At 35.7% G+C, this 24,646-nt stretch overlaps 1 protein-coding gene across 3 annotated transcripts in view; it reads left to right on the forward strand.

Moving 5' to 3' along the window:
- The window catches only part of WBP4 (WW domain binding protein 4), a 59,251-nt gene that overhangs the window by 3,787 nt on the left and 30,818 nt on the right, over nucleotides 1-24,646 (forward strand). For 2 of the 3 annotated variants that reach the window (XM_029936651.1, XM_029936650.1), the window contains exons 5-9: nucleotides 3,421-3,588; nucleotides 6,229-6,275; nucleotides 6,745-6,820; nucleotides 8,758-8,951; nucleotides 13,401-13,564. In XM_029936651.1, coding sequence (XP_029792511.1) covers nucleotides 3,421-3,588; nucleotides 6,229-6,275; nucleotides 6,745-6,820; nucleotides 8,758-8,951; nucleotides 13,401-13,564 — 649 coding nt within the window. The remainder of the gene's footprint in view (nucleotides 1-3,420; nucleotides 3,589-6,228; nucleotides 6,276-6,744; nucleotides 6,821-8,757; nucleotides 8,952-13,400; nucleotides 13,565-24,646) is intronic. The other variant, XM_029936652.1, reaches the window with a different exon arrangement.

Genomic DNA, 24,646 nt, shown 5'->3' on the forward strand with positions numbered 1-24,646 from the left:
GGGTTTAAGCCCCGCGTCGGGCTCTGTGCTGACAGCTAGCTCAGAGCCTGGAGCCTGTCTTCAGATTCTATGTCTCCCTCTCTCTCTGACCCTGCCCTTGCTCACGATATCTCTCCCTGTCTCTCAAAAATAAAACATTTAAAAATTTTTTAAAATAAATCTTCATCTTTTAACACCTTCATTCACAACCATACTATTTTGGTAGCTAGTTCCTAGTTGTTTTAGATCAGTGTTAATTTCAGAGACAATTGAGTGTTTTCAGTATTTGACTAAAAGGAACTATTCATTAAAAAAGGAGCTTTGCATTATAACCCCTGTTCACTTTACCTATATAGTCAAAACTATAAATTATGTTTGTTTATATAGTTGAGTTATAGTGAATGAGCCTTTTGTGGACAAATTTACTGATTTTACCAGTAGGAGGTAGATTTTTTTTTTAATTGGATAAATTTGACATGTGGTATCACATGGTATGCAGATATTGTTTTGATATATTTTTATATAACGTGATTGCCACATTAGTATTTATCACATTACCTAATGACAATATTTGTTGTCTATATTCATTGTACCATGCATTAAATCTCTGTGGTTTATGTACTTATTACCCGTTGCCAGTTTGTACCCTTAAACAATATCAGCCTTAACCCTGCCAACCCCCCCTGCCAACAGTTTTACTTTCTGTTTTTTATGAGTTTGGCTTTTTTAAATCCTGCATACAGGTGATACTGTACAGTATGCTTGTCTTTTCTTTGTCTGACTTGCCTCATTTATTAGCATATTATGCTCAGGGTACATACATGTTGCAAATGACAGGATATCTTCCTTTCTCATGCCTGCATAGTATCCCATTGTGTATATATACTACCTCTTTTTTCATCCATTCACCTGTTGATGGGCATTTAGGTTATTCCCATACTTTGGCTCTTGTGAGTAATGCTGCAGTAAGTGTGGGAATGCATATATCTTTTTGAAATCCTGTTTACATTTCCTTTGGATCTATAGCTAGATCAGTTTTTATTTTTTTGAGGAACCTCCATATGTTCTCCATAGTGGTTGGACCAGTTTACATACAATCCTTATATAAGGATTTTTACCTTATGTGACCATCCTTTTTACCCCATGGTCACCAGCAAGGAGGTAAATAATTTGAAGGTTTGAGGATAACTCACTTCCAGATAAAAGGCCTTTATTTAAGTAGAGTGTATGTATCTTGTCAATGAATTTAGGCTTTACTCGGAAACAATTCTGTCAACATTCCTTCCATGACCAGTCCACTGTCCTTAAACCAGGTAGATAGCAGTCCCAGTTGTTGATCTTGCATTATGTTGAGATAGTCAACATGGAATGGTATTATTTACTCTCTGAAAACTTTCTTTCCATTAAGTTTTGAAGCAGAATAACAAGTTAATTATCATTGTCCTCATCAAATAAGGACAGTTGTAACCAGACTTAGAAAATATCATTCTAGGGGTGCCTGGGTGGCTCAGTTGGTTGAGCATCCAACTCTTGGTTTAAACTCAGGTCATGATCTCACAGTTCGTGGGTTCAGGCCCCACATCTGGCTCCATGCTGGCTGAACGGAGCCTGCTTAGGATTCTCTCCTCCCTCTCTCTCTCTCTCTCTCTCTCTCCCTCTCTCTCTCTCTCTCTGCCCCTTCCCAACTCATGCTTTCGCTCTCAAAATAAATAAATAAAAAGAAAAAAACTTAAAAAAAATACACATGTTAAAAATATTACCCTAGACATTGTTAATTAAAAGGAAGGGGTGGAGGCTGTATTTCCATAAGAATAAAGCCGTATGTTTAAAGGAGAAAAAGGATGAAGGTGTTCCTGCAGAATTTAAGAGGAGAAGTTGAAAATTCATCTCACCAGTTACATGGATTGGGAAGTTTTGTTATGCTGCCCTATGAGCAAATAAATCTTAGCATTTTGTATTTAAATGTATTTAAATACCATTTTTTCTGTTCAATATTTTGTACTTTTTTTTGTTCATTATTGTACTTTTGAGGCATGTATACCCTATGTAGGCTTGTTTATAACATAGGTTATACATGCCTCAAAAGTACAATAATGCAGTACAAAGAAAAAAGAGTTTTAAAAACTAACTGCTTTTAAGATTTTCCCAGACACTTTTAGACTTTTCTTTCTTAAGTTATACTCCACATTTTATGTTATAGTCTTTTTGGAGGTTGTCTCACTTTTTCCTATAATGATACATTAACTGCTTTTCCTTTAAATAATTAAGAATATACATTATTTTTTAAGGCTACAGAGATGTTAGGAGCACCGGCTTTAGAATCCACCAGAACTGCCATTTGCTAACTCTATGCCTTTTTTCATAAAAACTAAATAATGTAATGGTATAAACTGCTTATTATAAAAGACATGAAACAAGTGTTTAGTAAATGGTATAAAATGCCATAAAAGTGGCAATTCTCTTCCTGACTGACATTTAGGTTGCTTATTCAGTGTTAGAAAGAATGCTTCAGTGAGCACCCTTATGCAGGCATGTTTTCGCATTTATTTTTATAGGTCTAGTTGCTAGAGGTCAGACTGCAGAATCAAACTATGAATATATTTTATATGTTGATAGCTGATACCAAGCTGTCTCTAGAAATGTTGGGCTAATTTACAGTTTTGTAGAAATAAAATTAATATATTAAATCCTTTGGTAATAACTGGCTAATGTTTTACCAAAAAGTAAAACCATAAAAACTACTCTTATCCCACCCATGTAAATACCTAATGGATTAGACTGAGTAACTATATTTGGTTATTCTTTTCAGTACTTACTGATCTAATACAAAAGAAAATTATATTTATTTATGTTTCTTTGAATATTGGTGAATGTATGTATTGTCTGGATTATCTTTGTACTTACTATCCATCTTCTGTTAGAATTTGGATTTGTTTATAAAGGATCGTTGTTATGAACATTAACCCTGTGTCATATTTGTTGTAAATATTATTTGTCATTCTTTTTTTTGAATCTTAACTCCATTATAATTAATATAGTATATTCTTTGTCTTGTTTATTTTATTTTTGCTATACAAAATATTTGGATTTGTATCTAGTTAAGTTTAACATTATTTACTTCATTTTTTTTCATATGTATCTTTGATGTGAAAGATTAATGTCAAGACATGGGAAGGACCATGGAGGAAGAGCTTTACTTTTTTCCAAGTAATTAACCAGAATAAGTCTTAATATCTGGTAGAAGAGATTCCCCTTATCTTTTCTCTTTTATAAATTTGGGTATTTGTACATACTCTGTTTTCCAAATGAGCTTTATAATAATCTATGAAGTTCCCAAAGGAATCTTCTTGTCAAGCTTTTGATTGAAATAACAGTATTAATGTTTTATACCAGAAAAAAAGTTGCTTTGGTACTTCATCTTTCTTGTGTCTTTTTCTTTAGAAACTTCAGAGCCAAGCATATCACCAGTAACAAGCACTGTCCCACCCACCCCTGCATCAAATCAGCAGAAGGAAAAGAAGAAGAAGAAAAAAGACCCTTCAAAGGGTAGATGGGTAGAAGGCATAACCTCTGAGGGTTATCATTACTATTATGATCTCATCACAGGAGGTAGGTCATTTAGGCCTAGAAATAATAAAGAATAATAACTGACAGTTTATTTTGTGTTAATATTAGAACAGTTAAGCAGTGGAAGACTGTAGTTTTACATCTTTGCCACAATAGTAAAAAAATTATGTGCCCTTTAAAAATGTACCCTTCTTGGGGCACATTGGTGGCCCAGTTGGTTAACCATCTGACTCTTGATTTCAGTTTAGATCATGATCTCTTGGTTCCTGAGATTGAGCCTGGGGAGCTTCTTGAAATTCTCTTTATCCCTTTGCCCCTTTCCTGCACGTTCTTGCTCTCTCTCTTGCTTTCTTGTTCTCTATCATAAATAAGCATACAAATAAGCATATATAATTCTCATAATGACTTAATATCATACTTCATTAAAGCCTTAATAATGGATTCCTTACAAATAAGTTAACACTTTATATTTTCTCAGTAACACCAGCTAAAAGTATGAACTAAGTGAAAATAAAGCATTTTACATGGAAATAAGGCATTTCAGATCCACTTTGCAAATTCGAGGGGTTCTTAAAATACACTTTTGGAGAGTTTTTTATTCAAAAGTGGACTAGGAACCAGATGCCATTTTCTTTTTTAGGTAGCTGTCTTGATTGACCTAGTAAAAAACCACCCCCTCCACCTCAGATTAATGTTTTGTATATCACTTTCTAATAAAATACACAATGGTGTTTTCCAGCAAGAATATGAAAAACCATCTTTTTGTTTTCCTTTAAAACTAAATGTACTGGACATTTTTGTTCCATATAAATTCTGAGATAGATAAATAAATAAATACATTTTTTTTACATTTATGTAGCATCTTACGTTCCAGAAACATAAAATTTAAGGTTAGAAATAAGTAAGCATGATAAAAGGAGGAGTTTTAAAGTGCTATAATATAGAGATGTAAGTAAGATTGTACAGGAACTCAGAATAGTGAGGTATTATGTAGATCTGACAGATTATCACAGACATTACTTTTGAGCTGCTTTATAAGATGAGAGCATCAGGGTGGCGCCTGGGTGGCTCAGTCAGTTAAGTGTCTGACTTGGGCTCGGGTCATATCATAGTTCATGAGTTAAAGCCCCACATCAGGCTCTGCTGTCAGCAGCGGAGCTGGCTTTAGGTCCTCTGTCTCCCTCTCTCTGTCTTTCATCCGCATGTGCACATGTATTCTCCCTCTCTCAAAAGTAAATAAATACTTCCCAAAAAACCAAAAAGATGAGAGCATCAGGAATGTTGCTGTCTTATTCTCTATTTGTATCCCTAGCACCAAACACAGTGCCGGGCATGGTGCAGACAGTTTATAGGTACTTTGATTGAAAAAAGATTGTATAGTAGGTTGTAAAAAGGGTAAAGCAAGCTTTCTAAACAGGTGGAATGATACGAAGTTTAAAAAGTTAGAAAGTTTAGGAAATAGTCATCTGGTGGAGGTAAAAACATATAGTTCTTTGAAGATATCCTAGCAGAAGAAAGAGGCTGGAAAAATAGATTGGAGCTGTCTCATGGAGGGTTAGGAGGAGGATGCTGCCAGTCACTGAGGTATGAAATACAGAAATAGAGTAAGTTAAAGTGGGACGTAATGAATTCAGCTTTTGGTATGTTGAGGTTCAAGGTACCTCTTGAATGTTCACGTGGTAGAGTCTGGAATTAGGGAGCTAAATTGATTCTATAAATATAGACTTTGGGGAGTATATGAGATCACAAGGATAAAGGAGAGAACGAGAAATACAAAGAGCAGGTAGTACTTATTTAAAAGAATGGAAAGAAGAAAAGTCAGAAAAAAAGTTAAAAATAATCAGAAAGGAAATGAGATTAGAGTTAACCATGAAGAAAACCTTGGGCTACAAGTATTATTATAATTATGATTTTTAGAATCACATTCAGTATTGGACTACACAGTAGTAGTATTAATCACTCAATGTTTGCGCTGAGCCTTAAGAGAAGTACATGTTAGATAGTTCAGCAGTGAACCATGATTGTATGCTAGAGAGCGTAAGTCCCATTTATTGAAAACAAATCTGCTTATAAGTGGACCCATGCGATTCACACTCTTGTTGTTCAAGGGTCACCTATACTTATTTTTGTCCTGCATCCTTTTCTTATTCCTCTTCTGAGTCATTCTTTCTATTCCTCACTTTCCCCTCCCGAGCATGTTAAACTGCTGTCTCATTTCTTCAAAACTTAACCAAGCCTGGGGCATCTGCTTGGCTCAGTCTGAAGACCATGTGACTCTTGATCTCTGGGTTGTGAATTCAAGCCCCAAACTGGGTGTAGAGATTACTAAAAAAAATAAGTAAGAAACTTAAAAACTTTTTGAGCCTCAATTCTGTGAAGTCTTTAGGAGAAGCCCTATCTGGCTCTAATAATTCCTTTGGAAATACCAGTAATTTCTAATCCTTCATTCAGTTTTTCCTTCTTGGTTAAATATCATTCACATGTGTTCTGTACAGTATTACTAGGCTATATATATATATACACACACACACGGGTTCTTTTTATTTTTCAATTATATTTTTAATTATAGATCTGTAGTGTTTTGTACACCTTGAATATCTTGTAAATTTTTGCCAAATTTTTTGAAGTTGTTATTCTTTTTAAACAAAAAAATTTTGTACATGCAATATATTTTACTTTAAGCATCCCAGTGGGAGAGACCTGAAGGATTTCAAGGAAACTTAAAAAAGGTAACTGAAGCATATTGATAGTGTTTTTGCTTTATTCTTTAAACTGATTGGTTCCTGAGGTTTTTATAGAGTTGTCTTAAGCTAATTTCCTTCCAAATAAGCCCCTCCTGCACACTTCGTTCTTTTATTCCTTTAATTCTTTTGTAAGAAGGCTGGGTGGAAGAGGAAAAGTGGTACCTACCTAAAAACTCCATGTAGGGCAAATATCAGTTGATTGATGGCCATTTGCCATTCAGATGTCCCTATCCATCTGCAAAGAATTGTTCCTGGATTTCAGAGGTGAGATATTCTCTCCCTGAGAATCGGCTCAGTATTAACACAAACCAAGCTTCTGACCATAGTCAATACTATCACCCCTAACTCCTGGTGTCTAGAGGAAAGGAAGGGTAGTTGACTCTGCCTTAGTTATTTAATAAAGTAAAACTACATCATTGTCTTCAGTTTATGCTGTTTTTCCCCCTCCCATTAGACAGTAGGGAAGACTGTGTGGGTAGAAGGTATAAGTGAAGATGGTTATACCTACTATTACAATATAGAAACAGGAGGTAAGTATTATCTTTGATTATTCTAATTATATAAAATTGTACTTGGAACTGCTTAGTTGCCTGCTGATGAAGAGAACTTGGGAATTTTAGTTCAGTAATGTGTTTCTATAGCAAGTGTATAATACTTTTTGTTATTTAAAAATAATAATAGAAAAGCAGAAAGATTCTCATTTATAATATACTGTTCTGCTTATTATTCTCAATTGATAGTCCATTCACAAATTTTAAAAACCATTTTTACTTTCACTGCCATTACTGATTTTTATCATGATTGTTATAGATATACAATCATAACCTTGGAAGTTACTTTAAAAACCATCTAATTCAACTTGCCTTTTCCTTTTCTAAAAAACAAAACAAGCTGTTTTTAGCAGTGGCTGAGATTCTCAAATTTTCACTTATACTAATTTGATAATGTTTTGGTTATGTATAAATATTTATAAAATTAGCTATTGTTGCCTAATTATTATGTAGGTTTTTCAAATTGGAATTTTATCTAATTTAATTTTATAAAATGAGTCATCAAGTAATTGTATTTAGTTTCTACTGTTAAATTTACCAAGATATATATAGTAGCAATATAACTTTGGGAGGCTTTAATTAAATTTCTACTATCAAAAGCTCTCATATAGCATTAAATCTTTTAGGGGGGAGGATGCCTTCTTAGCCTCTAAGTAGACACCTAGCCTGCCCAGTGATAGTAATCGTTCTATCTCAGTAAAATTGCAGTCCTGAGCCTTTCTGAGCCTTTCTAAAGACAAAATAATATAGTGATATGATATAGCTAGAGAGTTGGATCTGAGTTTAATGCACAGCTTCTTCTTTTAGCAGCTATATGATTGTGGGGAAGTCACTAAACCTATAGTTGCTCTTACGTAAAATGGAGGTGATCATATGTATTGTCTTGGGTCAGGAGGTTCAAGTATCTATGGTTCTCAGAACAGTACATGGTACATAGTAGGTGCTTAATAAGTTATTTACTTCCCGGAAGTTTTTTTTGTTACTCATGTGAAATACAGATAAAGAAATGTAGATAAGGAAATAATGTTTTTATTAATGTTGGAAAGCATCCTTTTTTTTTTTTTAAGATTTTATTTTTAAGTAATCTCTACGTCCAACATGGGACTTGAACTCATAATGCCCAGATCAAGAGTTGCATGCCCTACCAACTGAGCCAGCCAAATGCCCCAGAAAGCATCCTCTTTTAAGCCGTGCATTAAACTCAGATCCAACTCTCCAACTATATTATATCACTATATTATCTTTAGAAAGACTCAATACTGCAGTTTGCCCTCAAACAGTTCCAGTTTATGTCTAGATGAGTATAATTATTAATAGAGCCTTTTTCACTCTTAAAACTCTCAGTTAGGCAGTAAATCTTAGAATACCTTGTCCTTTTATTAAATGAAAAACAGAGAATAACTACAAGATATATGAAATGCTGTCATTTCTAGACCACTGGATGGCAGTAGAATTCAGTGATTATTTTTTTCCCAGCAGAAAAATGACAGATTCTATTCATTCAGATCTTCACTGTGTGATTTTACTTTGTGAGAATCCCAGGAAGTATTTGTGATAAATATATTCCAGGAAATCTGATATATGTTCAATATCACATATTGGTATAAGTTATGAGAGTCCTTAGAAGATATTGCCCAATTCTTAGGTCTCTTTCCTTTGGGGCTGTAGTTATGCCTGTAGGGAATCCAGATTGAAATCAATTTCTAAAAGATAAAAGATCAAGAGCTTTAGAAACTCTTATTTTAAATTCTATTCTTAAATGAGTGACAGTGGGACATAGTTGCAATGTTGTCATTTAATAATATATTATAAAAAAAGTAATATATTGTAAGTGAGAGGGAATGTTATGTTGGGAGTTATTTCTGAATAGAATTGGTAATAAGTAAATAACCTGAGTATTAAAATGTATTGAATAGAATCCAGATGGGAAAAACCTGATGATTTCATTCCACACTCTGGCGATCTGCTTTCTAGTAAAGTCAGTGAAAAGTCACTTGATACCCTAGAAGAGTCTAAATCATCAGATTCTCATAGTGATTCTGATGGGGAACAGAAAGCAGAAAAAGGAGAGGCCTCTACAGAAACACAAAAGCCAAAAATAAAGTTTAAGGTATGTTGTTTTATTCTTTACAAATCTGTAACAATTTAAAGCTTGACAGACTTACCCAGTTTTCTGGTGGTAAATAGAAATAAAGCCAAGACATACTTTTAGCAAATGGATAGACGGTTATTTCCATTTATTAGTATCCATTTGGTAGCAAGACAATGAGTTCATTTTTAGACCTTCTAAGTTTGAAATATCTCTGCCTAAACATACAAGTCTGAGTATCTAGGCTAGAGTTAGTAATTTGAGTATCATCAACTTACTAGTAGTAATTTAAATCTCAGATTGGGTGAGATAACCTAGGAAAATGACTTTGGGTAACATTAAACATTTCAGTGACAGGCAGGGAAAGAGGAGCCCACAATGAAAAGAGTGGCTAGAAAGTTATACAGAGAAGCAGAATTTAAAATCCAAGAAGCCAAAGGAATAGAGAGCATCAAGGATTAATTAGGTCTAGGAAAAGAAAAATGTCCATTGAATTTTACAATAAAGAAGGACTTGAAGCTCTTCTAGCATTTTACCAGGGTTTGGGTGGCAGAACTCAGATTATATTGTACAGCTGAAACTAGTATTATGCTGAGTATTAACTGGGATTTGAATAAAAATTTTTTTTTAATCTCAAATTTTAGTAGAAGAACAAGTGGTTCACGGTGTATATATGGTTTGAATATGAAGTGAAAAGTAGAAATTAGTTGGCAGGATGATGGCTGCACATTGACTCTTAATCATGAGAGGTTTATGGTGGTGATGTGTTCATTAAGAAGGACTCCAAAGGAGATAGGGAATACCAACAAGGGTAGGCAAATGGGCTGGTCTTGAACAAGGAATAAACTCCTTTTCAATAAGAAGGTAAGGTTTTTCCTTTTCTGTAAGAAGATAGGATTATGGAGAAGTTGGTATCAGGGGGGAAATTGAAAGAGTAATACCCTTGTAACCTCATTTGTAAAGAAATTAAGATGGCTTGCTGAAAGTGAGGAGCTTTGAGGAGCTTGACAATATTAATGGATTGAAACAGTCACTGAGCTGGGGTATGAGATGAATTGAACCAAGTAATAGGATTCACAGGTGGTATTGAGTCCCCACCTGTGGCGGGAAAGTAAAATCAGACATTTATGTGAAATTATTAGTCCTGCTTTTGTGATCTTTCTAGCAGGAGCCCAGGTGGCAAGGCAAAAATGACATAAAAGCATTGGTTCATGGTTGACCTTACTGGCCTGAGAAGTGAAGAAAATTCAGGGATGCTGGAGAGAGGGTATTTTCAGGCTACATATAGGGTGTCATAGTTTTGGTTTGTATTCCCATGGTCATGAGTGATGCCGAACATCTTTTCATGTATCTGTTGGCCATCTGGATGTCTTCTTTGGAAAAATATCTGTTCATTTCTTCTGCCCATTTTTTAATTATTTATTTGTTTTTGGGGTATTTGTATAAGTTCTTTATGTATTTTAGATATTAACCATTTACAGGGTATGTCATCTTCAGATATCTTCTCCTGTTCAGTAGGTTGCCTTTTAGTTTTGTTGATTGTTTGCTTTGCTGTGCAGAAACTATTTTGATGTGGTCCCAGTAGTTTATTTTTGCTATTTCTTCCTTCCCTCAGGAGACATATATAGAAAATGTTGCTATAGCCTATACCAGAAACATTACCGCCTATGTTCTCCTCTAGGATTTTTATGGTTTCAGGTTTCACATTTAGGCTCTTAATCCATTTTGAATTTATTTTTGTGTATGGTATAAGAAAGTGGTCCAGTTTCATTTTTTTGCATGTAGCTGACCAGTTTTCCCACCACCATTTATTGTTAAGTCTTTTTCCCATTGTATATTCTTTCCTGCTTTGTCAAAGATTAATTGACCATATAATTGTGGGTTCATTTCTGGCTTTTGTTCCATGGATCTGTGTGTCTGTTTTTGTGCCAGTACCATACTGTTTTGATTACTGCAGTTTTGTAATATAACTTGAAGTCTGTGATTTTTTTTCCCCTCTTATAATGCTTGAAGTCTGGGTCGAAGCTTTTTAGGTTCTATACAGTAGATAGTCATAGGGACAAAGATACTTAAAGGAGCCAGCAAAAAAATATTTCTAAACTGATTCCCTGTAGACATGGAGCTCTGTAATGAAGGATGTAAAATTTGTCAGCATCACTGATCATCAGGGAAACGCAAATAAAAAGTACAAGGATTATCACCTGACACATCTCAGGATAGCTAAAATCAAAAACAGTAAAAAACAGCTGGCAAGGATGTGGAGGAAAAGGAACCCTCATGCACTATTGTTAGGAATGCAAACTGGTGGAGCCATTGTGGAAAACAGTAGGGAGGTTCCTCAAAAAAATTAAAAATAGAACTACCCTAGGATCCAGTAATCGCTCTACTGGGTATTTACCCAAAATGTACAAAAACACTAACTCAGAGTTACATGCACTCATATGTTTATTACAACATTATTTGCAATACCCACATGATGGAAGCACCCAAAGTGCTCATGGATAGATGCACGGATAAAGAAGATGTGTATATATGCACAGTGAAATATTATTTGGCCACAAAAAAGGAATGAAATCTTGATATTTGAAAGACATGGATGGAGCTAGAGAGTATAATGGTAAGGGAAATAAGTAAGTCACAGAAAGACAAATACCATATTATTTCATTCATATGTAGAATTTAAGAAACAAATGGGCAAAGGGAAAAAAAAAAAAAAAGACCCAAGAAACTAAATCTTAATTATAGAGAATAAACTGATAGTTACCAGAGGGAAGGAGGGAGATGAGTAAAATAGTTTATGGGGATTAAAGAATACACTTCCCATGTTTTAAAAAATGATAAAAAAAAATAAATAAAATGATTCACTGTGGATGTGGATCTCTGTAATGATGAAGTCAGCAAATTCAGAACACAAAGGGAAGTTAAGCCATTAGAGATGGTAATGTGGTTGTAGACAGGTATATTGAAGGCAAGGGAGGAAGCCAGAATAACTTACTGTGGTTAGAAGAGGGGGCTTTTAGAGTTTAAAACTTCACAGGTGGGGCATTTTTGAGTGATGACATGGTTCAAATTAAAAAGGAACATAGATGTGAGGGTTTAATATTTGAATACTACCTATCTACTAGATGCTATGTGTGATGGAAAAATACATAACTTTAGGTGACTGAAATATAGTCAAAGCCAAAGTTCTTGATTTTGAGGCACACAAAACAGGCTAGAGAATTTTTAAGGTCCAAAATGATAAGTTGAATAGAAAGAACATGGTTTGAAAAAAAACATGATAGACATCAGTGTATATAGATAGTAGCCGAAGGTAATTAGCTCATGTAAGAAAGCATGGAAGAGAACTATAATGAAGGTGGTATAAGCCCTAGAGGAGGAGGCATTTATTACATTGCATTAGAATCAAAGCATAAATTATAATCTCTAAATATCTTTTATTAAAAGGAAGTCATAGCTTTGGAAACAGTGAAGAGAAAGCTAAAAGCGGATGCTGCTTCCTAGTTTTATGATGAACAGCATGAGGGAATGAGTTAATATCCATTCAAAGAATTACAAACAGAACAGTGTCCTAGGACCACCATATGTGTTTGTGCATTTTGCAAAGAGGCTGAAATCTAATGCATGGTCCCTTTGCTAAACTGGATCATAGGGTTTTGTTATTCCAAATGAAGGAGTTCCATAAAAATACCAGCCCTAGCTGGTAGCCTAACAGAGGCTCCCATGGGACCTGCTTCTACCTTAAGGTTGTATCTTATTCTCATTTCACAGTTAGCAGTTACAGATTCCACTGAGGCTTTGGCACTGTCCTCAATGTAAAGACAGATATCAGTTAAGACTAATAGATTGAGGGAGTTCTTTACTTAGATAATGAGTATAGAAAGGTTTAATGACATGGCATTGAATTCAGAAAAGGCACAGTGTAAGGGGAGATGACTTGGATATGTAAGGAGAGAAGGCAGAAAAAAGAAAGTATAAAAAAGGCCAGTGTATGTCTTTAAATGTGGAATGTTAATACAATCATATTAAATTGTTTTAAAAGTCATCTTTGGGGGCACCTGGGTGGCTTACGTGGTTAAGCATCCAACTCTTGATTTCAGCTTTGGTCATGATCTTATGGTTACTGAGTTTGTGCCCCGAGTCAATCCTTAGGATTCTCTGTCTCCTCATTCTGCCCCTTCATGACTTGCTCTATTTCTGTCTCTCTCAATATAAATAAACTTTAAATAAATAGATGGATACATACATACATATGTACATACATATCAGCCTTGACCATGATAACTTATCATTTTAGACATAGTAAGAAACCTAATCAAGCATTAAAAATTTTTTATGTATATTTGTTGTTATGTGCAAATTAAAAATACTGGGTTAATGTATATTATTTAAATCAATAACATGACTATGTTAAATTGTGTTCCTGTAGTTTTGCTTTACGTATGTTATTTCGTGACTTTGACATTTTAGGAAAAAAATAAAAATAGTGACAAAGGAACTGAACCAGAAACCCAGAAAGAAAAAAATACACAAGAGCAAAATTCATCAGGTCCGAATGAAGACAAATCTAAAGCTCATAAAAAATCAAACCCGTATGGAGAATGGCAAGAAATCAAACAAGAAGTTGAGTCTCAGTAAGTACCTGAAACTTAACCCCACTGTTCGTACCAATTGTATTGTGTCTCTCAGTACTTCCTTCTGTACATTTCAGTAACTCATTTCAAGGATAAGATGCTCTTTAAAGTGTGGCTCATTTCTTTATTTCTAGAGTGGTTTTATTTCTTCTAATTAAGTATTTTTAAGTATTTTAAAATGTAAACTGTGGTTATTTAAAAGATATTTTTTATATGGTTTATTGTCAAATTGGTTTCTGTACAGCACCCAGTGCTTATTTCAACAAGTACTCTCCTCAATACCCATCACCACTTTCCCCTCTCCCCTAGCCCCCATCAACCCTCAGTTTGTTCTGAGTATTGTGTGTGTCTTATGGTTTGCCTCCCTCTCTCTATTTTTTCCCCTTCCCCTCCCCATGGTCTTCTGTTACGTTTCTCAACATTCATATAGGAATGAAAATTTATCTTATCTGTCTTTCACACTGTACTTATTTCACTTAGCATGATACCCTTCATTTCATCCACATTGCTAAAAATGGCCAGATTTCATTCTTTCTCCTGGACAAGTAGTATTCCATTGTATGTATAACCCACTTCTTTATCCATTTGTCAGTTGACGGACATTTAGGCTCCTCCATGATTTGGCTATTGTAGAAAGTGCTGCTGTAAACATTGGGGTACATGTGTCTGTATGCATCAGCATTCCTGTGTTCCTTGGTTAAATTCCTAGCAGTACTGTTGCTGGATCATAGGGTGGTTCTGTTTCTAATTTTTTGAGGAACCTTCCCACTGTTTTCCAGAGCAGCTACACCAGTTTGCATTCTATCAGCGGTGTAAGAGGGTGCTCATTTCTCCACATCCTTGCCAGCATCTATAGTCTCCTGATTTGTTCATTATCCCCACTCTGACCAGTGTGAGATGGTATCTCAGTGTGGTTTTAATTTGTATTTCCCTAATGATGAGTGATGTTGAGCATCATTTCATGTGTCTTTTGGCCATCTGGATGTCCTCCTTGGAAAAGAGTCTATTCGTGTTTTCTGCCCATTTCTTCACTAGATTATTTGTTTTTCGGTTGTGGAGTTTGGTGAGTTCCTTGTAGATTTTGGATACTAGCCCTTTATCCATTATGTCGTTTCCAAAAATCTTTTCCCATTCAGTCAGTTGCTTATTAGTTTTCTTGATTGTTTCATTTGCAGTGCAGAAGCTTTTTATCTTGATGAGGTCCCAATAATTCATTTTTGGTTTTGGTTCCCTTGCCTTTGGAGACGTGTTGAGTCAGAAATTGCTGTGGCTGATATCAGAGGTTGTTGCCTGTTTTCTTCTGTAGGATTTTAAAGGTTTCCTGCCTCATGTTTAGGTCCTTCAATCATTTTGAGTTTATTTTTACGTATGGTATAAGAAAGTGGTCTAATTTCATTCTTCTGCATGTTGCTGTCTTCCCAGCACCATTTGTTAAAGAGGCTGTCTTTTTTCCATTGGATACTCTTTCCCTCTTTTGAAAGATTAATTGGCCATACATTTGTGGGCCCAGTTCTGGGTTCTCCATTGTATTCCATTGGTCTATATCTGTTTTTGTGTCAACACTGTCTTGATGATTACATCTTTGTAGTAGAGGCTGAAGTCTAAAATTGTGATGCCTCCCATTTAGGTTTTCTTCTTCACTATTACTTTGGCTATTTGGGGCCTTTGGAGGTTCCATACAAATTTTAGGATTGTTTGTTCTAGCTTTGAGAAGAATGCTGGTGCAGTTTTGATTGGGATTGCATTGAATGTGTAGATTGCTTTGTGTAGTATTGTCGTCTTAACAACATTTATTCTTCCAATCCATGAGCATGGAATGTTTTTCCCTTTCTTTGTGTCATCTTCAATTTCCTTCATAAGCTTTAGCATACATATCTTTTACATGTTTGGTTACATTTATTTCTAGGTATTTTATGATTTTTTTGTGCAATTGTGAGTGGGATCAGTTTCTTTATTTCTCTTTCTGTTGTTTCATTATCGGTATATAAAAATGTAACCAATTTCAGTACGTTGATTTTATACCCTGCGACATTGCTGAATTCATATATCAGTTCTAGCAGACTTTGGTGGAGTCTGTCAGGTTTTCCTAGTAGAATATCATCTCTGTGAAAAGTGAAGTTTTTCTTCATCTTTGCCAAATTGGTTGCCTTTTATTTCCTTTTGTTGTCTGATTGCTTAGGCTAGGACTTCCAAACACTATGTTCAGCACGGCAGTGAGAGTGGACATCACTGTTGTATTACTGATCTCAGGGAAGGCTCTCAGTTTTTCCCATTTGGGGATGATATTAGCTGTAGGCTTTTCATAAGTGTCTTTTACGATGTTTAGGTATGTTCCTTCTGTGCTGACTTTCTTGAGGGTTTTTATTTAAAAAGGATGCTGTATTTTGTCAAATGTTTTTTCTACATCTATTGACAGGATCATATGATTCTCATATTTTCTTTCTTAATGTGACATATCACATTGATCTGTGAATATTTAACCTAAAGCCCTGCAACCCAGGAATGAATCCCACTTGAAGATGGTGAATAATTATTATATGCTGTTGAATTCGATTTGCTAGTATCTTGTTGAGGATTTTTGCATCATACTCATCAAGGATATTGGCTTGTAGTTCTCCTTTTTTTGCTGGGTCTCTTCCTGGTTTAGGAATCAAAGTGATGCTGGCTTCCTAGAATGACTCCAGGAGTTTTCATTCCATTTCTATTTTTTGGAACAGCTTGAGAAGGATAGGTGTTAACTCTTGTTTTAAATGTCTGATAGAATTCCTCAGGGAAGCTATCTGGTCCAGGACGCTTACTTGTTCAGAAATTTTTCATAACTAATTCAATTTCTTCCTTATAGATCTGTTCAGATTTTCTATTTCTTCCTCTCGGAATTTTGATAGTGTTTTGGTGTTTAGGAATTTATCCATTTCTTCCAGGTTGTGCAGTTTATTAGCATATGCTGATTTTATTAGCATATGCTGATAATTGCTTGTATTTCTGAGGTATTGGTTGTGCTAAATCCATTTTCACTTCTGATTTTTATCTATTTAGGTTCTCTCTCTTTTCTTTTTGAGAAACCTGGCTAGGCCTGGCTAGGCTTCTCAAAAATTTATCAATTTTGTTTATTTTTTCAATAAAACTCTTACTTTCATTGATCTGTTCATCTGTTTTTTTGGATTCCATAGTGTTTATTTCTGCCCTGATCTTTATCATTTCTCTTCTTCTGCTGGGTTTGGGGTGTCTTTGGTGTTCTGCTTCTACTTCCTTTAGCTGTGCTGTTAGATTTTGTATTGGGGATTTTTCTTGTTTCTTGAGATAGGCCTGGATTGCAATGTACTTTCCTTTTAGGACTGCCTTGGCTGCATCCCAAAGAGTTTGGATTGTTGTATTTACATTTTCCTTTGTTTCCATGTATTTTTAAATTTCTTTTCTAATTGCCTGATTGGTCCATTTGTTCTTTAGTAGGGTGTTCTTTAACCTCCATGCTTTTGGAGGTTTTCCAGACTTTTTCTTGTGGTTGATTTCAAATTTCATAGCATTGTGATCTGAATGTGTGCATGGCATTATCTCAATTCTTTGATACTTATTGAGGGCTGCTTTGTGACCCAGCATGTGAATTCCACAGCTTTGGGGTGTAGAGTTCTAAATATGTCTGTCAGGTCTATCTGGTCCAATGTGTCGTTCAGGGCCGTTGTTTCTTTAGTGATTCTCTGTCTAGTTCATCTATCCATTGTTGTAAGTGGAGCATTAAAGTCCCCTGCAATTAGCACATTCTTATCTATAAGATTGCTTGTGTTTGTGATTAATTGTTTTATATATTTAGGTGCTCCTGAATTCATTGTGTAGGTGTTTATAGTTGTTAGCTCTTCTGGTGGATAGGCCCTGTGATTATTATATAATGCCCTTCTTCATCTCTTGTTAAAGTCTGCTTTGTCTGATAGAAAGAAGTATGGCTACTCCAATTTTCTTTGGAATTCTGGTAGCATAATAAATACTTCTCTATCTCCTCACTTTCAATCTGAAGGTATCCTCAGGTCTACAATGAGCCTCTTGTAGACAGCAAATAGATGGGTCTTCTTGTTTTTTCCATTCAGCTACCCTGTATCTTTTGATTGGAGCATTTAATTCATTTACATTCAGGGTTATTATTGAAAGATAACGGGTTTGTCAAGAGTTTTCCAGTTTTATTGAGATATAGACATATAACATTGTATTAAGTTTAAGGTATACAGAGTAGGGACACCTGGATGTCTCTGTGGATTATGCATCTGACTCTTGATTTCAGCTCAGGTGAGGTCCACGTCGGGCTCAGCCCTGACAGTATGGAGCCTGCTTGGAATTCTTTCTTTCCCTCTCTCTTTGATCCTCCTCTGCTCACAGGCTCGTGCTCTCTCTGTCTTTCTCTCAAAATAAATAAACATTAAAAAAAATGTATAGAGGGGCACCTGGGTTGGTTCAGTCGGTTAACTTGCCAACTTCAGCTCAGGTCATTATCTCACAGTTTGTGGGTTCAAGGCCCGCATCCAGCTCTGTGCCTACTGCTCAGGGCCTGGAGGCTGATTCAGCTTCTGTGTCTCCCACTCTTTCTGCTTCTCCCCCACACCTGCTCTATCACTCTTTCTCAAAGTTAAACATTAAAAAAATTTTTTAATAAAAAATGTATATTGTGTTGATTTGATACCCTTACATATTGCAAAATAATTACTGTAATGGTGTTAGTTAACACTGCCATCATGTCACACAATTACCATTTTTTTTTAATGGTGAGAACATTTAAGATCTAGTCACTTTGCAACTTTTAAAGTACCTAATACAATAGATCCCCAAAATTGTTAATCATCTATTTGGAAGTTTATACCCTTTTTCTTCCCATTTCTCCAACCCCTCACACCCTGGTAACCATCACAATACTCTATTTCTTTGAGTTTGCCTGTTTTAGATTTCATGTATAATTGATACCATGGTTCCCTTTCTTTGTCTAACTTATTTCAGTTAGCATAATGCCCTCAAAGTCCAACCATGTTGTCCCAAATGGTAGATGACCTTCTTTCTCATGGCTAAATAACATTCCATTGTATATATAGTTTTGTCCACTACCCAAAAATAGTGCATTCCTGTGCAATCTTTTGTAAGCCTAAGTGTTATAAAGGGAAAAAACAAGTTACTTAATTTATATGGAAAATTTTTTCATCATTCCCAGACACAATAAATGGTCTCTTCTAAGCTTATCTGATACCTCAGAACAAACAGATTTTGCTAAGAGGGATGCCCAGAATATATTGAGGTAAAGCACAGATGTTCACAGGCACAGATGATGTGGCATCTTGGTGCTGAGAGGCCAAGTGTAGTTCCCTGCACTGTCAGCACAGAGCCCGAGGTAGGGCTCAATCTCATGAACCGTGAGATATGACCTGAGCCAGATTCAAGAGTTGGACACTTAACCAACTAAGCCACCCAGGCACCTCATCAATTCATATTTTAATGGACAATTTGGTTGTTTCATATCTTGTCCATTAGGAATAGTGGTACAATGATTGTGGAATGCAGGTATCCCTTTAAGATACTGTTTTCATATCATTTGGATATATATCCAGAAGTGGGAATATTTTGATTACTATAGTTTCATACATCAGTGTGAAATCAGTAAGTGTGATACCTATAGCTTTGATCCTCCCATTTCTTTGAAAAATGCCATTGGAATTTGATCAGGATAGCCTTTGAATCTATGGACGGCTTTGAGCAATGTGGACATTTTAACAGTATTAATTCATCTGATTCTTGAACATATACTATATCTTTGCATTTGTGTCTTCAGTTTTTTTCATCAGTGCCTTGTACTTTTCAGCTTATAGATTTTCCGCGTCTTCCATTTATCACTGAGTGTTTACTGTTTATGATGATACCGTAAATGGGATCGTTTTTATTTTTTAAAAATATTTTGTTGTTAAGTGTATACAAACAGCTGATTCTGGGTATTGATTTTTTTATCATTCAACTTTACTGAGTTCATTGATTAGTTCTAACAGTTTTTGGTTGAGTCATTAGGATTTTCTGTGTATAATATATATCATCTACAAACAGACAATTTTCTTTCCTTTCTAATTTGGATGTCTTTTATTTCTTCTTGCTTGATCGTGTTGGCTAAGACTTCTGGTACTATCTTGAATGGGAGTGGTAAGAGTGGGTATCCTTGTCTTGTTCTTGATCTTACAGGAAAAAGTTTCCATCTATCACCAGTCAGTATGATGTTGGCTATGGGTTTATCATATATGGCCTTTGTGATTTTGAAATATGTTCATTCTATATCCAGCTTATTGAATTTTTTTTTATCTTGAAAAGATGTTATTTTGTTAAACAGGTATCCTGCCTGTTGAAATTATCTTTCACTTTATTAATGGTATATCACAATTCATTTGCAAATGTTGAACCATTTTTGTCTCCTGGGAATAAATCCCACTTGGTCATGGTGTATAATTCTTTTAATGTTCGCAAATAATTTGTTGAAAAATTTTGCCATCTATGTTTACCAAGGATATTTGTTTGTAACTTTCTTGTGATGTCTTGCTCTGGGTTTAGTATCAGGGTAGTATTTGCCTCCTGAAATGAGTTTGGAGGTGTTCATTCTTTTCAATATTTTGTTAATTAATTACTGTTAATTTGTCTTTAAATAGTTGGTAGAATTTACCAGTGCATCTGGTCTTGGGCTCTTTGTGTTGGCAAGTTTTTGATTACTGGTTCAGTATCCTTATTATTGGTTTGTTTAGATTTTCAGTTTTATCATGATGCAATCTAAGTAGGTTGTGTGTTTCTAGGAATGTATCCATTTCTTCTAGATTATCCAATTTGTTGGTATACAGTTGCTCATAGTAGTTTCTTATGATGGTTTGTAGTTCTGTGATGTCTATTGTAATGTCTCCTCTTTCATTTTTTTTCTTTTATAGTTTATTGTCTAGTTGGTTTCCATGTAATACCCAGTGCTCATCCAAGCAAGTGCCCTCGTCCTTGCCCATCACCCATTTTCCCCCCTCCCCCTCCCCCATCAGCCCTCAGTTCTCAGTATTCAAGAGTCTCTTGTGGTTTGCCTCCCTCCCTCTACCCAACTATTTTTTCCCCTTCCCCTTTCCACAGTCATCTGTAAGTTTCTCCTATTATTCTTATGAGTGAAAACATGTGTCTGTCCTTCTCTGCCTGACTTATTTCACTTAGCATAAGACCCTCGATTTCCATCCACGTTGCTATGAAAGGCTGGATTTCATTCTTTCTCATTGCCATGTAGTATTCCATTTTATATATAAAACACATCTTCTTGATTCATTCATCAGGTGATGGACGTTTAGGCTCTTTCCATGATTTGGCTATTGTTCAAAGTGCTGCTGTGAACACTGGGGTACATGTGCCCCTATGTATCAGCACTCCTGAATTCTTTGGGTAAATCCCCAGCAGCGCTATTGCTGGGTCATAGGGGAGTTCTACTAATAGTTTTTTGAGGAACCTCCACACTGTTTTCCAGAGTGGGTGCACCAGTTTACATTCCCACCAACAGTGTAGGAGGGTGCCCGTTTCTCCACATCCTCGCCAGCATCTATAGTCTCCTGATTTGTTCATTTTAGCCACTCTGACTGGCATGAGGTGGTATCTCAGTGTGGTTTTGATTTGTGTTTCCCTGGTGCTGAGTGATGCTGAGCATTGTTTCATGTGTCTGGTGGCCATCTGGTGTCTTCTTTGGAGAAGTGTCTGTTCAGGTCTACTGCCATTTCTTCACTGGATTATTCGTTTTTTGGGTATGGAATTTAGTGAGTTCCTGGTAGATTTTGGATACTAGCCTCTTATCCGATATGCCATTTGCAACTGTCTTTTCCCATTTCCTCAGTTGCTTATTAGTTTTGTTGATTGTTTACTTTGTGGTGCAGAAGCTTTTTATCTTGATGAGGTCCCAGTAGTTCATTTTTGCTCTTGATTCCCTGCCTTTGGGGATATGTCAAGTAAGAAATTGCTGCGGTTGAGGTCAAGGAAGTTGTTTTCTGCCTTCTCCTCTAGGATTTTAATGGTTTCCTGTCTCACATTCAGGTCCTTCATCCATTTTGAGTTTCTTTTGTGTACGGTGTACAAAAGTGGTCTAGTTTCATTCTTCTGCATGTTGCTGTCCAGTTTTCCCAGCACCATCTGTAAAAGAAACTGGCTTTGGGGCGCCTGGGTGGCTCAGTCGGTTGAGCATCCGGCTTTGGCTCAGGTCATGATCTCACGGTTTATGGGATCAAGCCCCACATCAGGTTCTGTGCTGACCACTAGCTCGGAGCCTGGAGCCTGTCTTGGATTCTGTGTCTCCCTCTCTCTCTGACCCTCCCCTGCTCACACTGTCTCTCTCTCTCTCAAAAATAAATAAAACATTTAAAAAATAAAAAATAACAAAAAAGAGGCTGTCTTTTTTCCAGTGGATACTCTTTCCTGCTTTGTCAAAGATTAAGTGGCCATACATTTGCGGTTCCAGTTCTCAGCTCTCTATTGTATTCCATTGGTCTATATATCTTTTTATGCCAACACCATACTGTCTTGCTGACTACTTTAGCCTCTACTTTGTAGTAGTTTGGGATTGTGATGCCTCCAGTTTTGGTTTTCTTCTTCAATGTTACTTTGGCTATTCAGTGTCTTTTGTGGTTCCATACAAATTTTAGGATCGTTTGTTCTAGTTTTGAAAAGAATGCTGGTGCAATTTTTATTGGGATTGCATTGCATGTGTAGATTGCTTTGGGTAGTGTTGTTGTTTTAACAATATTTATTCTTCCAATCCATGAGCATGGAATGCTTTTTCATTTCTTTGTGTCTTCTTCAGTTTCCTTCATAAGTTTTCTATAGTTTTCATCATGCAGATCTTTTATATCTTTGGTTAGGTTTATTCCTAGGTATTTTATGGTTTTTTTATGCATTTGTGAATGGGATCAGTTTCATTATTTCTCTTTCTGTTGCTTCATTGTTGGTGTGTAAAAATGCAACCGATTTCTGTACATTGATTTTGTACCCTGCAACTTTGCTGAATTCATAGATCAGGTCTATGATCTGATGGAATCTGTTGAGTTTTCCATGTAGAATAAATTATCATGTCTGTGAAAAGTGAAAGTTTGGCTTCATCTTTGCCAATTCTGATGTCTTTTATTTCATTTTGTTTTCTGATTGCTGATGCTAGGACTTCCAGCACTATATTAAACAAGAGTGGTGAAAGCGGATATCCTTGTCATGTTCCTGCGCATCTCGAGGATGCTGCATTTGGTCAAATGATTTTTCTGCATCTATCGACAGGGTCAAATGCTCTCATCTTTTCTTTTGTTAACATGATGTATAATATTGATGGATTTGCAAATATTTAACCAGCCCTGAAACCCAGGAATGAATCCCACTTTATTATGATGGATAATTCTTTTTATATGCTGTTGAATTTGATTCGCTAGTATATTGTTATTTTTGCATCCATATTCATCAGGGATATGGCCTATAGTTCTCTTTTTTTGCTGTGTCTGTCTGGTTTGGGAATCAAAGTGATGGCTGGCTTCATAGAATGAGTTCAGAAGTTTTCCTTCCATTTCTATTTTTTGGAATAGCTTGAGAAAAATGAGTTTGAACACTGATTTAAATGTCTGGTAGAATTTCCCAGGGAAGCCATCTGGCCCAGGGCTCTTATTTGCTGAGAGATTTTTGATAACTGAACCAGTTTCTTCACTAGTTATGGGTCTGTTCAGATTTTGTCTCTTCCTGTTTGAATTTTGGTAGTGCATGTATATTTAGGAATTTGTCCATTTCTTCTTGGTTGTCCAGTTTGTTGTAATTTATCATAGTATTCCCTGATAATTGCTTGAATTTCTGAGGCATTGGTTGTAATAAATCCATTTTCATTCATGATTTTGTCTATTTGAGTGCTCTTTCTTTTTGAGAAGCCTGGCTAGAGGTTTATCAATTTTGTTTATTTTTTTCAAAAAACCAACTTTTGGTTTCATTGATTTGTTCAACTGTTTGGGTTTTTTTGTTTTGTTTTGATTTTGGTTCTATATTGTTTATTTCTGCCCTGTCTTATTATTATTTCTCTTCTTCTGCTGGGTTTGGGGTGCTCTTGCTGCTTTCCTTTTAGTTCCTTTAGGTGTGCTGTTAGACTTTGTATTTGGAACTTTTCTAGTTTCTTGAAATAGGCCTGGCTGGATTGCAATGTACTTTCCTCTTAGAACTACCTTTGTTGCATCCCAAAGAATTTGGATACTTAATATTTTCATTTTCATTTGTTTCCATATAGTTTTTAATTTCTTCTAATTGCCTGATTGGCCCATTTGTTCTTTAGTAGGATGTTCTTAACCTCCATGTTTTTGGAGGTTTTCCAGACTTTTTCCTGTGGTTGATTTCAAGTTTCATAGCATTGTGATCTGAAAGTGTGCATGATATGATCTCAATTCATTGATATTTATTGAGAGCTGCTTTGTGACCCAGTATGTGATCTGTCTTAGAGAATGTACCATGTGCACTCCAGACAAAAGTGAATTCCACAGCCTCAGGATGTAGAGTTCCAAAAATATCTATGAGATCCATCTGGTCCAATGTGTCGTTCAAGTCATTGTTTCTTTAGTGATTTTCTGTCTAGTAGATCTATCCATTGCTATAAGTGGAGTATTAAAGTCCCCTGCAATTTAGCACATTCCTATCAATAAGATTGTTTCTGTTTGTGATTGTTTTATGTATTTGGGTGCTCCCAAATGTCGCATAGATGTTTATAATTGTTAGCTCTTCCTGATGGATAGACCCTGTAAGTATTATATAATGCCCTTCTTCATCTCTTGTTACTGCCTTTACTTTAAAGCCCAGTTTGTGTGATACAAGTATGGCGATTCCGGCTTTCTTTTGACTGCCAGTTGCATGATAGATATTTCTCCATCCCCTTACTTTCAATCTGAAGGTGTCCTCAGGTCTAAAATGAATCTCTTGTAGACAGCAAATAGATGGGTTTTGTTTTCTTTATCCATTCTGCTACCTTATGTCTTTTGATTGGAGCATTTAGTCCATTTACATTCAGTGTTATTCTTGGAAGATAGGGGTTTAGAGTCATCGTGTTCTCTGGAGGAT

The sequence above is a fragment of the Suricata suricatta genome, chromosome 4, assembly GCF_006229205.1.
Source record: "Suricata suricatta isolate VVHF042 chromosome 4, meerkat_22Aug2017_6uvM2_HiC, whole genome shotgun sequence".
In the NCBI taxonomy this organism is placed as follows: domain Eukaryota; kingdom Metazoa; phylum Chordata; class Mammalia; order Carnivora; family Herpestidae; genus Suricata; species Suricata suricatta.